Source organism: Vombatus ursinus, unplaced genomic scaffold (assembly GCF_900497805.2).
Source record: "Vombatus ursinus unplaced genomic scaffold, bare-nosed wombat genome assembly UNPS02014818.1, whole genome shotgun sequence".
In the NCBI taxonomy this organism is placed as follows: Eukaryota; Metazoa; Chordata; class Mammalia; order Diprotodontia; family Vombatidae; genus Vombatus; species Vombatus ursinus.
In genome coordinates, this window is record NW_020954596.1 from 34,522,911 (window position 1) to 34,538,513 (window position 15,603).

The following is a 15,603-nucleotide window of genomic DNA, read 5'->3' on the forward strand; positions in this document are numbered from 1 at the left end:
CATACAACCCGTGGCACATTTCATACAACCCGTGGCACATTTCATACCACCCGTGGCACATTTCATACCACCCGTGGCACATTTCATACCACCGTGAGATGGCTGATGGCTCACGTCTTTACCTGGGCTGCTGCGTTGCCTCTTGTTGCTTCATGTTTCAGCCACATGAAGACATCACCATCTTCTTTAGTTTGGACCTTTAGCATCTCATCATCCTTCAGTCTTATTGTTTCTACATATGCCTAAAACATGAGCGAAACCACAGAACATCAGAGATGACGTGGGGGGCCTTAGAGTTATCTAGTCCAATTATCTCATTTAAGGCATAAGGAAAATTAGGGTTCAATGACTTGGCCACTTGGCTAGCCGGTGAGTCAGTGGCAGACCTGGGACCAGGACCTTTGTCTCCTGACTCCGAGCTCCACCTTTCTGTTCCCAGAATGATACAGGAAGTTACAAAAGGTGAAGGGCTATTATGCATTTTCCATTTTCGTTAGCAGAATGGACCGATCTAAACTCTAAAATACAGCATGTATTTTTTGAACGGGAAAGCAAGCCTGCCTGAATAAATAGCCAAATGATTGTTGTCCCCAACGTGCTTATTCCAATAATGGTGCCATTGCTCAGAACATTGAAATTGCTCTTTCTGGTCTATCTTCAGAGACAATTTAAGGGACACCAAAGAAAATAAACCTATTCACTTATTGTTGTACATCATTTTGTGACCAAATAAAGCATTACTCAAATTAACAAATGTCATTATGATTATTATTTAAATAATACCTAACTTGGTAGCATATTTACTATATTTATTTCAGCTGATGCATTCTCTACTAGGTGTGGGGAACCCCGTCCTGAACACACTTGGGACTAAGCCCTTTTTGGTAACACATCTGCCCTGGCTCTTTCTGGTTGATTCCTTGACACTAGCTAGCATTTACATAGCATTTTAGGGGTTTGCCAGGTGCTTTCCATATTATCTTATTTGATCCTCACAACAACCCTGAGAGGTGGATACTATTTGTATCCTGACTTTACAAATGACGAAACTGAGGCAGGCGGAGGTTAAGTGATTTCCCAGGGGTCACGCTGCTAATAAGTACTGGAGACAGGATTCAGACTCAGGTTTTCCTAACTCCAGATACAGCATTCTATCCACTTAGCTACCTTGATAAAAGAGGCTTCTGGTTGAAGACATCCTGCCACTTACTACTTTCCTGCACTCACCTTCATGGAAAGGTTGCTCCATCAAAGACAATGAGCCACCGAACAGCAAGTTCACTCAGAAGATTTAAGAGAGAGACAACTTCTGCTCTCGCGCTAGCTCACACAGCTAGTATTATGTGCCTGAGGTCAGATTTGAACTCAGTCTCTCTTCTTCCTCTCTTCTGAGTGTGTGGTTTGGGACTTGGACAGCCCTTTGAATTCCCATTCAAGTAGTCACTTTGATACTTCTTCCTATGATGAAACAATATGTCTTCTAATCATTGTCCAAAATATTCTTGGAACTCTTTCATTAAAGGAGCCAGCTAGGTGGCTCAATGGATGTAGCATCAGAAAGACCAGAGGTCAAATCCAGTCTCGGACACTTACTAACTGTGTGACTATGGGCAAGTTACTTCACCTCTATCTACCTCAGTTTCCCCAGTTACAAAAATTACACATATATACATACACCAGTGGAGTGAAACAAGGCTGTGTGCTTGCTCCCATGCTTTTTAGCATGATGTTTTCAGCCATGTTGTTCAATGCTTTCAACAATAACACCTACCTGGGCATGATAATAACACCACCACAACGTAACTGGTACAGTTGTGGTGAGGATAAAATCAGTTGAGATTTGTAAAGGGCTTGGCATGGTGGTTAATAAATGTTTCTTTCCTTCTCCTCTTCTACTGACCCTGCAGCTTGAATATCTCTTGAATACCTTCAGTGGTGGCAAATCTTAGCCCTTTTTGGAGGGTTGATTTAATTTTATTTAAATAATTGGACAAAGACAATTAAGATACATAAGTCCTAATATGTTTGGGGAAAAGAGTGGTCACATACACATAGTGACATCTAAGAACGATGCAAGGGTTGCTTTCAGAGAGTGGTTCCTGTTCTGGCTGCTCCCAGACCCATTCATTTCATGAGCAGGTGGTGAAACAACCAGAGATATTGGATCCAGACCTAATTTGAGAAGGAGGCCCCAGACAGCAATGGAATGGCTTTGATTTCCCTTTTGACACTCTCTTAATGAGGGTTAACAAAAACACCTGGCATCACAGAGTCTACTCTGGAGTTCTATTTATGCAGCTTAGGTCTCTGTTTTCCAGATGTTGACATGTGGAGTAAGGGTCCTGTAACACCGTAAGAGCAGGTTAGGGGCCCGAGGCAGGACTATAATATAGCATCAGGGGCACTGGCAGGCATTAAAGCTGCATGGGGTAAGCTGGGACAAATGTCCATTATCAGTCTCTGCCAGCCACCTCACTATGTGAGGCCACTGAGCTTCTGTGGCTAAAACCGTACAAGCCGTTCTGTTCTATTTATTCCCTGTGAAGCACATTGGTCAATATTTGCTGAGGGCTCAGACTGAACATGATGCTACAGGCCAAACTTTAGGGGACAATCTAAATTCTTTGTCACGTTGGAATTTGTACTATTTCATCAAGCAATTTACTAACCGAGACTAGGAAATGGAACTTTGCTGCAGTGATTCTGTGGCAATAGGATGCTTACTAAACATCACACAGGAAGACACGGACTGTGCCCTCGAGGAGTTTATAATCTCAGATGTTCTCATTCACTATCAGCACTTGTAAGGACTAATGCTAAAGCAAAAGTGAAAGGTCCTGAGTTAGGACCATGTACCCGGGAGCATAACAAGCTTAGAGAAGGAAGGGATGGCAGAGATCATGGAGTCTGAGCTCGTCATCTTCTATATATGCTTTTTTTTTTTTTAAGGCAATTGGGGTTAAGTGACTTGCCCAGGGTCACACAGCTAGTAAGTGTCGAGTGTTTGGTCCAAGGTAGGATTTGAACTCAGGTCCTCCTGACTTCAGGACCGGTGCTCTACCCACTTCGCCACCTAGCAGCCCCTTAAAAATCTTTGATCTATATATACTTTTTTTTTTTTTAAGGCAACTGAGCTTATCATCTTACAGATGAGGCAAACAAGGCCTGGAGAAGTTAAGCAATTTCCCTAATGTCACCTAGACTAGGGCTGGCCAGGAGCAACATTGTGAACTTACTCTGGGGTGCTCCAGGTCCCCATCTCCCTTCTTTCCATTGGTGCCCGGTGCCCTCATGCTTTTTTTTCCCTTTTCAAACCTGGCTCTCAGGTCGTTCCTTTGTGATGGATAGCAGTTTCAAATATTACCTCTCCCACAGGTCTTTTTAATTTTTCAGGGATCAAACCCTTAATCTAAAGGGACTACAACCTGATCAGAGACATGTCAGATGTAAGACAATAAAAAGGCAAAAACTGGGCAGGTATAGTGGTTCTGGGCTTTCTCAGTGCCCTTGAAATTGTACCACAGAGGTGGTCATCTACTTTGCCGGCTAACATTAGTGGAACTACAGAGGTAAACAGCACCAAATCAGGGCCGTGTGCCCAGGGGACAGTCAATTAGTGCTAATTAGCACTAATGATAATTGAGGAAAGCAAAGCATTTAAAAAGAATCCTGTTCAGCTCTGGCCAGGAAAGGGGCCTTGGAGGGAAGCCAGGACCTGAGCCTACCAGGCATAAGACACAGAAGTGGATAAGAAGTAGCCTGGCCCAAGACTCCAGCTGAAAGTTGGAGAGTATAGAAGGGCAGCCAGAACACCTGCACCTTTAACCTCCATAAGGAGAGCTGCTTTTGTTTCCTCTAAGTTCCAGCTATTGAAACTCCCTAGTGCTGAGGCTAGCAGCCTTGGCCGCTCAGCATGACTGCTCCTAACAAATAACTTTCCCATCAAGTGTATTTCATGAAAGAATTATGCAGTACTGAGGTAAAAAGAAAAAAGGAAGGATACAGAAAAAGAGAACTTTGTGCAGCTGGGAAGTTGTAGCTTCCAGTGGGGGCTCACACAGGTTGCAGAGGCACCTGCATTCTCTCAAGTTATAAAACTTAATGGGTCAGCCAGCAGGCTTTGAGCTGTAAGAAGCACTCCCAGTAGGACAGGAGAGCAATTTCATAACCTACCCTTTAAACGTCTACTAACACAAACCTTCTTCAGGGCCTGCCAGAGCTGACATTGGGAACCCGGTTCTTGGGGTGTATAAGTCAGCTGTGGTATTTGGCTCCCACTAGGAAGCGATGTGGTTTCCCGCCCCACTCTTTCCACCCCACCAACTGATTTCTTGAAATTGAACATTTGAGATATTGTAGAAGTAGGAGAAAATAACTCTCTTTAATGACAACAGTGAATAGTGGGAAATGCTCAGGTTTAAAACAGCACTGGATGTCATTTTAAAATGAAACATTGGGCGCAATTTAGCCAGTGCATAAAGTGGGTCAGATGCTTTGGGTATTTACTGTTGAATATTAAATGCCAGTTGTTGCGCAGTAAAACATCAAGGTTTAAACTCAGGCCATCACACAAGCATGATAATTACTTTGTAGGAGAACAATAGCTTCTGAATAAACTTACCTTACTCATCCCAAGACATTAACACACTCACATTCCATCACTTTGTATATTAGAGACACACACAATTTGGCCAAATCTAGATGGGAAATAATGTTCTAATTGCTAATGCCAGGATGATAAGAATTAAAAAAAAAATAACATAATGGCCCTGGGGGGAAAAAAATCAAGCCACATAAATGTTGCTGTTTAGTTTTCTATTAAAGGTAAAACAGCTTCCTACTCAGCCATAAAAAAGAGAGCTCTGAAGTGAGACTACCATTAGAGTCTACTGTAAAGTTAAATTAGAGATTACTGTTAAATTAAGCAGATCATAACTCATACACTAAAAAAAATGGAGAAAAAAACACTACCTTTTCTTGATTCCTTTTTTTAAACTGATACTTCCTTTGTTAACCAAAGGTCTGGCTACAACAGTGTGTCAATTTGCTGGGTGCCACTGATGAATTAATAGATTTTCAACAAAGGGACATTTAAATTAATGTACTACATCCACTTAAATTCTCAAGAAGCCATTCATTAAATATTCTAAAGGAAACGTGAGTTCTAATACAGTCCTCCTGACTATTTAATTTGCAGGCACAATTCTTCATTGTGTTGTTTTCTATCAGCAAGGAAGAGCATTTCATTTCATCTTTCCTGGCCCTGGCCACATGGGGGGCAAATAAATAAACATGCTTCATTTCAGAAGGGCCAAGTATCACACATTCGATTTTCATTAGGAAAGGAATCCATTAGTTTCATTCTGTATCTCTGACTAAACCAATTAATAACCATTTATTAAGCACCTACCATGTTCAAGCACTGTGCTAGGTACTGGAAATGTAGATACAAAGAACGAAACAATCATTGGACACACCCTTATGCTAAAGGGAGAGTTTTAAAAAGCACACTCTTGTGGGAGTCATTTATTTCACAACCATGAGGATGGTTAAGTTCTGTTTCCTAGACCACCAAAATTTGGCTCAGCCAGCTATGGGTAAGCTATCTGCGCTAAGGACTTCCATGTGAAATCAAAGAGCCAGGCTACATTGTCTAGCCAGGTCAAGGTAAAGAGCCAGATCCTTGGCAGGCACATGTGCCCAGCTAAGAAGGGTACAAAGTGGTATAGTTCCTACAATGACCATGACCTGACTTGGGTGGATCATCCATTCCTATTTTCTATATTGATGGCAAGAGTTTATAGAATTTATCAATACAATTAGTTTTCCATTTACACAATGGATCACTATCAACTATCTGAAAAAACATAGTGGTTAAAATTCTTCATAACTAACGTCTATTAAGTACTGATTTCCATCATCAGCTAACATCTTTCTTCAAGATAAGGTCCTGATAACTTTAGCTATGTATTGATTTTTTTATAGGAACTGTGATTTCATAGAAGAAAATGCCTCTGCCAAAGCAGAGTAACTTCTGGTCTGCAAATAATAATCCCATCAGCTTGAGCTGGGGGGAGGGGGCACAGAGATGTTTAGCGGATTGCCTGAGGTCTCACAGCCAAGATGGGTTACAAGTGGGACTTGACCTCTACCCTCTATCCATGAGGCAGTCATGGCGTCTCCATGTGAACCATCACTTAGGTATTACAAAATTTTTTATATTTTAAAGTGTGGCATAGGGAAGGGTATAGCCAGCCTTGCAGCCAAGAAGACCTAAGGTCAAGTCCCATGTGTGACACATACAGTCTGTGTGACTGGCGGCTGGCCACAGCAATTCTCTAAGACTACCTAAGTTGCAGAGGATATGCTGACCTGCATAGGGGGGTGGGGGAGGAGATTCCTTTGTGTCATAGATAGTTCCTTTTACCCATGAAATTAGAGGTCCAGTCCCTATCCCTCAGGTTCTATCTCTACCAGATCCTCAAAACCACTCCAAAAACAAAAAGAAAGAGGCAACTAGCAGCACAACCCAGTCAATTAACATTTATTAAGAAAACACCTACTGTGTGCCAGGCACTGTGCTAAGTGATAAGGATACACAAAAAGGCAAAAGACAGTCCTTGCCCTCAAGGGGCTCATTATCTAAAGGGAGAGACAACGTGCAAACAAATACATTCAAAGTAATATGTACAGGATAAATAGGAAATAGTTAAGAGAGGGAAGGCACTAGAATTAAGAGAGGTTTGGAAAGGCTTCCCTTTTAGTTGGGACTTAAAGGAAGCCAGGGAAGCCAGGAGGTGGAGATGAGGGAGAGTGTTCCAGGCATGAGGGACAGCCAGAGAAAATGTCTGAAGCTGAGAGATAGAGTGCCTTATTCAAAGAACAATCAGGAGGCCAGTGTCACTGTATCTGAGTATATGTCAGGGAGAAAGGTGTAAGATAGGGGTGGGGAACCTGCAGCCTCAAAGCCACCTGTAGCCTTCTAGGTCCTTGGGTGTGGCCCTTTGACTGAGTCCTCAGTCAAAGGGCCACACCCAAGGACCTAGAAGGCTATAAGTGGCTTCCCCACACTTGGTGTAAGAAAACTGGAAAGAGGGGGCTAGGTTATGAAGAACTTTGAGGGGCAAACAGGATTTTGTATTTGATCCTGGATGTGAGAGCCACCAAATTTACTGAGTGACATGTCGGATTGTGCTTTAGGAAAATCACTTTGGTGACTGAATGAAGGATGGTTTGGACCAGGGAGAAACTTGAAGCAGGCCTGTCAGCAGGTTATTGCAATGATTCAGGCATGAGGCCATGAGGGCCTGCACTAGAGTGGTAGCAAGATAGGGAGGGAGAAGGGGAAATATTTTAGGGATGGTACAAAGATGAAAATGACAGGTCTTGGCAATAGATTGGACATGGGAGGTGACAGATAATAAAGACACCTAGGTTGTGAGTATGAGGGACTGGGAGGATGGTGTTGTCCTCTATAGTAATAGAGAATGCAGGGGGTGGGGAGTAATGAGTTTGGTTTTGGACATGCTAATGTTCACGGGACATCATCCAGTTTGAGATGTTTGAAAGGCAATTGGAGATGTAAGATCTGAGATCAGCAGAGAGGTTAAGGCAAGATAGGTAGATCTGAAAATCATCACCAGTAGAGATGGTAAGTAAATCTAAGTTTTGGGAGCTGCAAAGTTAGGAGTAAAGGTTAGTCCTTCTCAATCAATTCTTGTTTAGAGATATGGAGATTCCCTGCTACAAATTCTCTATCTTTTGGAGGAACATGTTTGGATGGTAATATCATCATCATCATCATCATTATCTCTCACTTTTACATGATATTTTAGTTTACTAAGTACTTTTCTCGCAAAAAAGCCTGTCAAGTAGATAATTCAATCATCCTTACTTCTATTCATCAGACGAGGAAATTAAATCTCAGAGAGGGTGGTGCTTCTGCTACAGTGGCCAGATAGCTAGGCATCAAATCTAAATCCTCTAAATCTAAATCCAGAGTTTTCTCACTATTTTGGATCAGAACAAACAGTGCACATAAAACCCAGAATTGGGGCTGTAGTTAGGTTTTTTTTTGTTTGTTTTTTTGTAGTTGACATCTACCTCTTGTTCCTCACTTAACCTGCTATTGCCACTGCTCTCTTTATGCTAGCCATACCTGCCATGTGGGGGCCATTCTGGTCCTTAGCCTCATTTCATTGTGGTATCTAGAAGGGAAGTCATTATACCTGTTTTCTTTATGTACTGGGGATTGATCAAGGGCAGGAGAGGCCCCTCTCATCACTGTGACAAATTTAGGTATGAGTCCAACTCTTTAAATACCCATCCTTCCTCCTTCTAACCCTACAGAGGTTTTCAAAGACAGAAATGAGATTGTTCTTGTAAGAGAATTGAGAAACAGGATATGATGAATGCCTTTAACAAGCTCCCCTCTCAATTTAGTGAGATGCATTCTCTAGGATTTCGGGAATAAATCAGCAACAGATGCAGGCACTTTAGCTGGTTACTTTTAAAGCCTTGTATATATGGGATGTAGTCAATTCTCCCTGTTCATTAATTCTGTGTACCTGATCTCCTTGCAGAGTGTGCTGATCGAGAGGGGTCTTCGTGGCAATGTTGCTGTAATAGGCGTATGACAGTTCCCAGTCTAGTGGGTAATCATCAATACCCTGGTAATGTTTGTACCCCAGATTCATTGCAGACAGCCTCTCACTCCCCTGGGCACCGACCAAGCTATACAGCATGCCCTGTTTCAAAAACAAAACAGACAAGAGGGCCACACGAATAACTATCATCACAGAATCACTCATTTGCCAGGGATGCTGCAAGATCAGTTTAATTGTTCTCCCTCCCTCAAGACTCTCCCCACTCCAATCTATCCTTTATGCCATTATCACAGTGATTTTCAGGTGTACATATGACTATCTCACTCCAATCTCAATGTATTCCAATGGCTCCCTGTTTTCTCTAGAATAAGATGCAAACTATCCAGTTTAGTTTTTAAAGCCCTTCCCGACTTGAACCTAACCTATCTTTCTAATTCATTATAAATTACTCCTCATCTAGTACACCTGGTCCAGACAAACTGTGCTTTTCTCTGTTTCTCACAGATGGCACTCCAGCTCCCTTCTCCTTATCTTTGCTCCAGCCACCCTCAACATCTGGAATGTGTTCCCTCTTAACATCCACCTCAGAGAATCCCTCACTTCACTCAAGATTCAGCTCAGTCTCCTTCTATAGGAAGCCTTTCCTGATTTCCCTCACTTACCTATTTGCTCATTTGTCCTGCATATTGTCTTCTGCATTAGAATGTAAGCTTCCTGAGAGTAAGGATTGCTTCCCTTTTTTTTTAATCATTGGATCCCCAGCATTTAGCATTGTGCCTATTACATATCACAGACTTAATAAATATTTTCTGAATGATTGATCAGGTCTAAGAGTGCCAGTCCCAGAGTCAGGAAGATTCATCTTCTAAGTTCAAATTTGGCCTCAGGGCACTTAATAGCTCTGTGAACCTGGTCAAGTCACTTAATCCTGTTTGCCTCAGTTCTTCACTTGTAAAATGAGCTGGAGAAGGAAAACCACTCTAGTACCTTTTCCAAGAAAATCCCAAAATGGAATCATGAAGAGTCAGACATGACTGAAAGGACTGAACAAGAGCTGGAGAGAGAAATATAGGTAAAAAACAGTCCCTGTCTTCAAGGAGCTGACATCGTAATAGAGGAGACAATATGTAAATAACAAAATGATAATAATAGCTTGCATTTATATAACATTTTAAGATTTGCAAAGCATTTTACAAATGTACCTCATTTGATCCTCACAACAACCCTGGAAAGTAGGTGTTATTATTATCCCTATTTTACAGAAGAAGAAACTAGGGCAGACAGAAGTTAAGTCACTTGCCCAGGGTCACACAGCTAGTAAAGAGATCTGAGGCTGGATTTGAACTCAGGTCTTCTGACTCTAGGTCTACTACTCTATCTGCACCAGCAAGCTGCCTAAGATAAGGTGCAGGTATTACAGGTAAGGTATATATGGAGGATAGATAGAAGGTAATCTGAGAGGGAAGGTGCTAGCAGCTGGGGAGGAGGGGGGTGGTCCAGGAAAAGCCTCCCATAGAAAGTGGGATATAAGCTGAGTCTTGAAGGAAACCGGGAAACCAGAGGCAAAGATGAAGAGGGAGAGCATTCCAGGTATGGAGGGCAATAGAGGAAAGGTATGGAGATGGGAGATAGAATATTACATGTGGGGATCAGCAAGGAGGCCAGCATAGCTGGATCATGGAGTGCATGGAGGGAAGTCAACCAGAAGGGTAGCAAGTGAGAAGCCTGGAAAGGTGGGAAGGGGCCAGTGAGTGAAGAGCTTTAAATGTCCAACAGAGAACTTTTATGTTTGATCTTGCAGATAATGGGAAACGGTTGGAGTTCATTGAGTAGGGGGTGACCTACTTCAAATCTATACTTTAGGAAGATTACTTGGGCAGTTGAATGGAGGATTGGGGAGGGGGGAAGGGGTCAGGCCTTGAGTCAGGGAGACCAGTTAGAAGGTTCTTTCAGTAAGTCAGGTGAGAGGGAAGGCTGCTGCCAGACTATCTCAGAAAACGATTGCTATTTCTTACAGAACACAGAAAGACAAAGTATAAACTTCAGTGTTTCGTGACACTCAACATAATGAGATTCTTCCATATGATATAGCACATCAGAGAATGAAAAACACTTCATCTTATCCTCATTAAATAGATAATGCAGGTATTTTAATCCCTTATTTACAGATCAATCAACAAACATTTATTAAGCAGCTACTATGTACTGGGGCTGACACTAGATGCTGGGGATACTAAAATAAAAATGAAACATTCTGCCCTCAAGGAGCTTATATTCAGTCAGGGGAAAAAACAAGTATATATGAGTATATATGAAATATCTACTAATTAGACATGGGGAAGGATCAGGAGAGACTGCATACAGGAGGTGGTGCTCCAAGGAGGAAACAGGATCAGAGGAGCTGGGATTCCTTTTACTCTTTCTTCAGGGGAAATAGAGAGGAGCTGCTCAGCACAGATCAGGCACTATCCCTTTATACAGCTGAAGAATTCTAGATAGAGTCCCAGACCCTTAGATCTGGAAGGGATAGAACGATGTAGTCTAATCCCTGTAAGCTGGCTTCCTCCTCTGTCTTCTCTTCTTGGAGCCCCATAGAGGTGAAGTGATTTGCCCTAGGTCACAAAGGTAGCAAGTTAGCAGGGGCAAGATTCGAACTCAGGTCCTGTAACAAAGGTCTAAAATGACTTGCTTCAGAAGTCACCTCGTTGGTTTGTGGTGCACCCCAGGTTAGAGCTCAGGTTCCTGACCCTACTAGCTGATGCTGCCTTTACCGGGACTTCCCCCTGGCCCAGGATTCTCCACAACATTAGGGTGGAACTCTAAACAAAACTCACAGAGACCACCAACAAGGCACTGAAGAGAATCGGCAATGCCTTTGCACAATCAGGGAAGCAACTCCCAGTTGTCTGCGCTCTAAGGCAATGCAAGAATCCAGGATAATCAACAAAATATGGAAATCAGAAAACAATATGCAGATCAGGCAACATTTTATAGTATTTATGAAAAAGTGAATACAAAATATTAGATTAAGCCACATCGTGAATTTGTTCGGTTTGTTTTTAAACCCTCCCTGGCCTGGTCATTCCTTTTCTAGGGCAAGGGTGGGGGAGGGGCAGCTGTGGCGATGCTTTGACCACAGGCCCAAATTATTTCCCTTAGCTAAAGGATCAGGAGGATAAAAGAGGCTAAAGTAATCAAAATCAAGCATTTATCAAAATTTGGTTTTGGGAGGAGGGGGCCAAGATTTTCTTTAAAGAAATAATCTGCTCTCAAATGCTCAAGGAGTTGTTGTACATTGTAGTAAAAGTGCTTCTCTGGATGATGAAAACCGACACTTTGTCCATGGCTGCATTTCCAGAAGAAATATCGCTTCCTCTTTTAGTCAAATGTTCAGGCAGTAGCCTCAGCATCCTGGTGTTACCTCATTCACTGGCTATTTCTCTTCTACCTAAAGAGCTCCAGAGCACCCTGGGGAGTTAGAAATGGCCAGTTCTACCAACCAACATGAACATCAACTATTCTACCTTCCCAACCTCTTTGACAATTTTTTAAAATTACTGCTAAGGAAAAAAAATGTGAAGAGGGTTATTGATACCAGCAAAATCCAGGAAATACTCTACCTGTAGGTGATCTATAGGCACATTTAGTCCAGTTTCATAAAAGACTGCAAGGAAGTAGGATGCTTTATGGTATCCACAGCAGCTGGAATCCATCAGGGAGGGAATAATGGAGCTAATTTGATGTAGACCGTCAATGCCGGAGAGTCTCTTTACAGCCTTCTCAAATATCCTCCCACCAACTTCTAGCACTGAATCATTTTGGCTTCCTGGCACTGGAAATAATATAATTCAGGGCACACAAAATTAATTACCATGAGATGGCCAGGATTCTGGAAAGAAGGGGGAGAAAGCCAATTAAATTACCTGAGTTATTGTTATGACTGATCCTACAGTGAGTCAAGGTAAACCACCCTCAGGGGAGGTAAATTAAACTCTTCTGGGATGCTACAACGTCATTTTGCAAATGACTTCTTCCTAGGCTCTAAATGACTGCCTAGTGCCCTGGGAAAACTGATTCGCCATATATAGCTGAAAAGATCCCCCCAGAGAGCAATTTATTCAGTGTGACTCACTACCAAATCAGGACCATTGAAACTCTTAGAGAGGTTTCTTCTCTTAGATTTTCTTAAGAAAGGTGTATTTTTCTCCTAATATTTCCTTTTTTTTCCTGAAAAAAGTTGTGCAAGTCTCCCAATTCTCTTGCCCCCCCCCCACTTTTGAACGAGATGCTCTCTTGTCACCCTTTGCCTCCAATGCCTTCCCAGGGGTTGCCATATGTAAGACATAAGTACCTCGTTTTCTTTAAAAACACTGCTGTGAGCTAGGAACTGATTATTCAGATTCCTTCAGCTATATATCATCTTACAAAACCTTCTTGTGAACCTATAAATTTATTAGCACTTAGCAAAACTTGAGGGTTTTATGGTACAGCCATTCCAGTTATCACCATCTCCTAATTTTCTAGTCTGTTCTTGATTATTCATTCTTTCATGTATTTATTGAGAGCCTACTGTGTGCAAGGCAGGCCTTGTGCTGGGTGGTGTATTAGAAAAGACTCCTGCTGAGCGTTAGGTCACACGGATGATTCACTTTTAAAGAGCTATTTTCAACTAGTTTAAGCTCTTTCTTATCTGATTGAAAACTGTGATATTCAACAGGAATTTTCCTATGGAGTTAAAAAGCTTTTTCATGATTTTATTTTAGATTTTCCACTCAACTACTGAGGAATCAACACACAAAATAACAAGAGCCATTTGGGAAGACAAGCACAAAGGATGTGGTTAAAACCAGAGGTTGGCTATGGTATTGAAGCTACCCCTTTCCTCACAGCGCCAGGGCAGTTCAAGTATTGAGCTATGGGGAGCGGGAGTGTTTGACTCTCTCCATCTAGCTACTCAAAGTGGGGAGGAAAATGTGATAGTCCTGGCTTCTAATTATAGGCCCTATTCCCTTATAAGCTCTCAGCCACTACCATGAATCAAGAGTCTTCAGGCAATGAGAGAGTGACTACAAACCACAAGATATTTTGGGACATGGATCTGGATTTTGACCTCGCACAGTTAAATTCATGGGTTATCATGAATTGCCAGGGAGCAGTGTATGGTGGATATGACTAGGCAACAACACATAACAAATGAGGAAAAATGGAGAACAACAGGAGTATAGAATGTTTTTAAGAAAGTCTACAATAGAAAAGATATACTAGTCATGTAGAGAGGACAAGGGATGGCAGGTAGAAAGCCCAGTACCCCATTGGTATTCTCATCACATCAGGAGAAAGCGAGGAAGACCCCCAAACACACTGGGTAGACTGCTTGTGTTGAAGTTATGGGAAGACATGGACAAAAATCACCCTGGAAGGGCTGGTGTGGAAGGGCTGCGATCTGCATCATTGCAGGGACTTCTACCTCAGTGAGGTCACAGACCCACTGGAATACACTGCAATTAAGAATCTTATTTTATTCAAACAAATCTAATCTTCTCTCTATTCAATAGAAATTGCACCACTCAAGTGAAGTTTTAAAAATAAATCCTATTCAAACTTATTCATAGATTTACATTGAAATATGTATTCCTCTCCGGTGCCTCCCTGTGTGAATGTGTGTATTCATAGCAAAGCACTGTTAAACATTAAATGTTATTTGTCCATACCTCACTGGTTGGGCCAAAAACTTGGATAAGATGATTAGGTTGTCCTAAACACCCAGATTGGGTGCCTGGTGAGCCCGAGGAAGAGAAGGCCCAGGGGGACTGAAGGACTGTCATGTGAATTATATGTGTTCTTCTGACTCCAGAGGGAAGAACCAGGAGCGGGGGTGGAAGGTGCAGACACCAATTTAGGTTAAAGCACTGGGTGCTTTGAGAGGTGGTGAGTCCACAAGTAGGGGCTGAACAACCACTCAGTGAGTATTTTATAGTGAGGATGCCTTCATAAATGGGTTGGAGTAAAGTCTCTTACAATTCTCAAATTCTATGATTCTGTGAAGGTGAAATAAACTTCATAAAAACGTGTGACTCCTACGGCCCCTGGCTTGTAACTCCAGAAATTATTAGCATTAGTGCTCTGGTGGTTAGGAAGTGATAGATAACAAGGGCCGGGAGGGGAATTACTCATAAGACTCGAGCTTCTAGGGGTAGAAATCTCATAGACTTGGAAGTCATCTGTTTTTAAAAGATTTTTTTTATTTCTTTTAAATAATTAAAATTCTGAACTTAAATGAATGCATGAATCAGTCTTTGCTGTGAAAGAACTAAGCATTCAGCAGTGAGAGGGAAGGCAATTTAAAAATTTTAATTCCAAGACAAAACTGCTAGTTTCACACATTCTTTGAAGTCTGAATTTCCAATCATGGCACAAAACCAACACCATGATTGCTTTGGTGTCATCATGAAACCGACAATTTTAAAATCAATTTAATGAAACTGTTAATTTCGTCCATCTGGTTTAACATATGCACTTTCTCTAGCTGGGCTGTAACTAAAAAACATGCCTCATTTATGGAGATTAATGGGGTAGGGAAGGAACCAAAAAAGATCCATGTTCTTTCTCCTACAGTACCAGAAGCCAAGAAAACAAAATCCCCCGTCATCATGTCTTAACCCTTGACAGTCGCAGAGTAGAGCTCCCTCTCACAATAATCACCCCAGGGAGATCATGGATATGTTCTCCATTTGAAGAGGGGAAAGCTGAGCAAGAAAGGACTTAGCTCCTTGCCTCAGGTTCACAGAACTGCAAAGACCGAACCAGAGTTAGAAATCAGGAACAGGAAACCAAACTCATTGTGTGTCAGAGGAGAGGAAATATAAAGAGGAAAGTTGTTTTTAGATCAAGCTTCCAAAAGGCATTGCAAGTAATGTAGATGGTTTTGTTCTTTTATTTTTAAGGAAGTGAAAGTGTGAATGCCATTTAACCATCAAAGGAACAGATTGTTACATAT

The 15,603-nt window shown here is 41.9% G+C and overlaps 1 protein-coding gene across 2 annotated transcripts in view; it reads right to left on the reverse strand.

The window, feature by feature from the left end:
* SEL1L3 (SEL1L family member 3) overlaps positions 1–15,603 on the reverse strand; it is a 117,228-nt gene that overhangs the window by 48,615 nt on the left and 53,010 nt on the right. For both annotated transcript variants that reach the window (XM_027836698.1, XM_027836699.1), the window contains exons 10-12: positions 12,227–12,438; positions 8,568–8,747; positions 123–242 (exon numbers count right to left, since the gene is read on the reverse strand). In XM_027836698.1, coding sequence (XP_027692499.1) covers positions 123–242; positions 8,568–8,747; positions 12,227–12,438 — 512 coding nt within the window. The remainder of the gene's footprint in view (positions 1–122; positions 243–8,567; positions 8,748–12,226; positions 12,439–15,603) is intronic.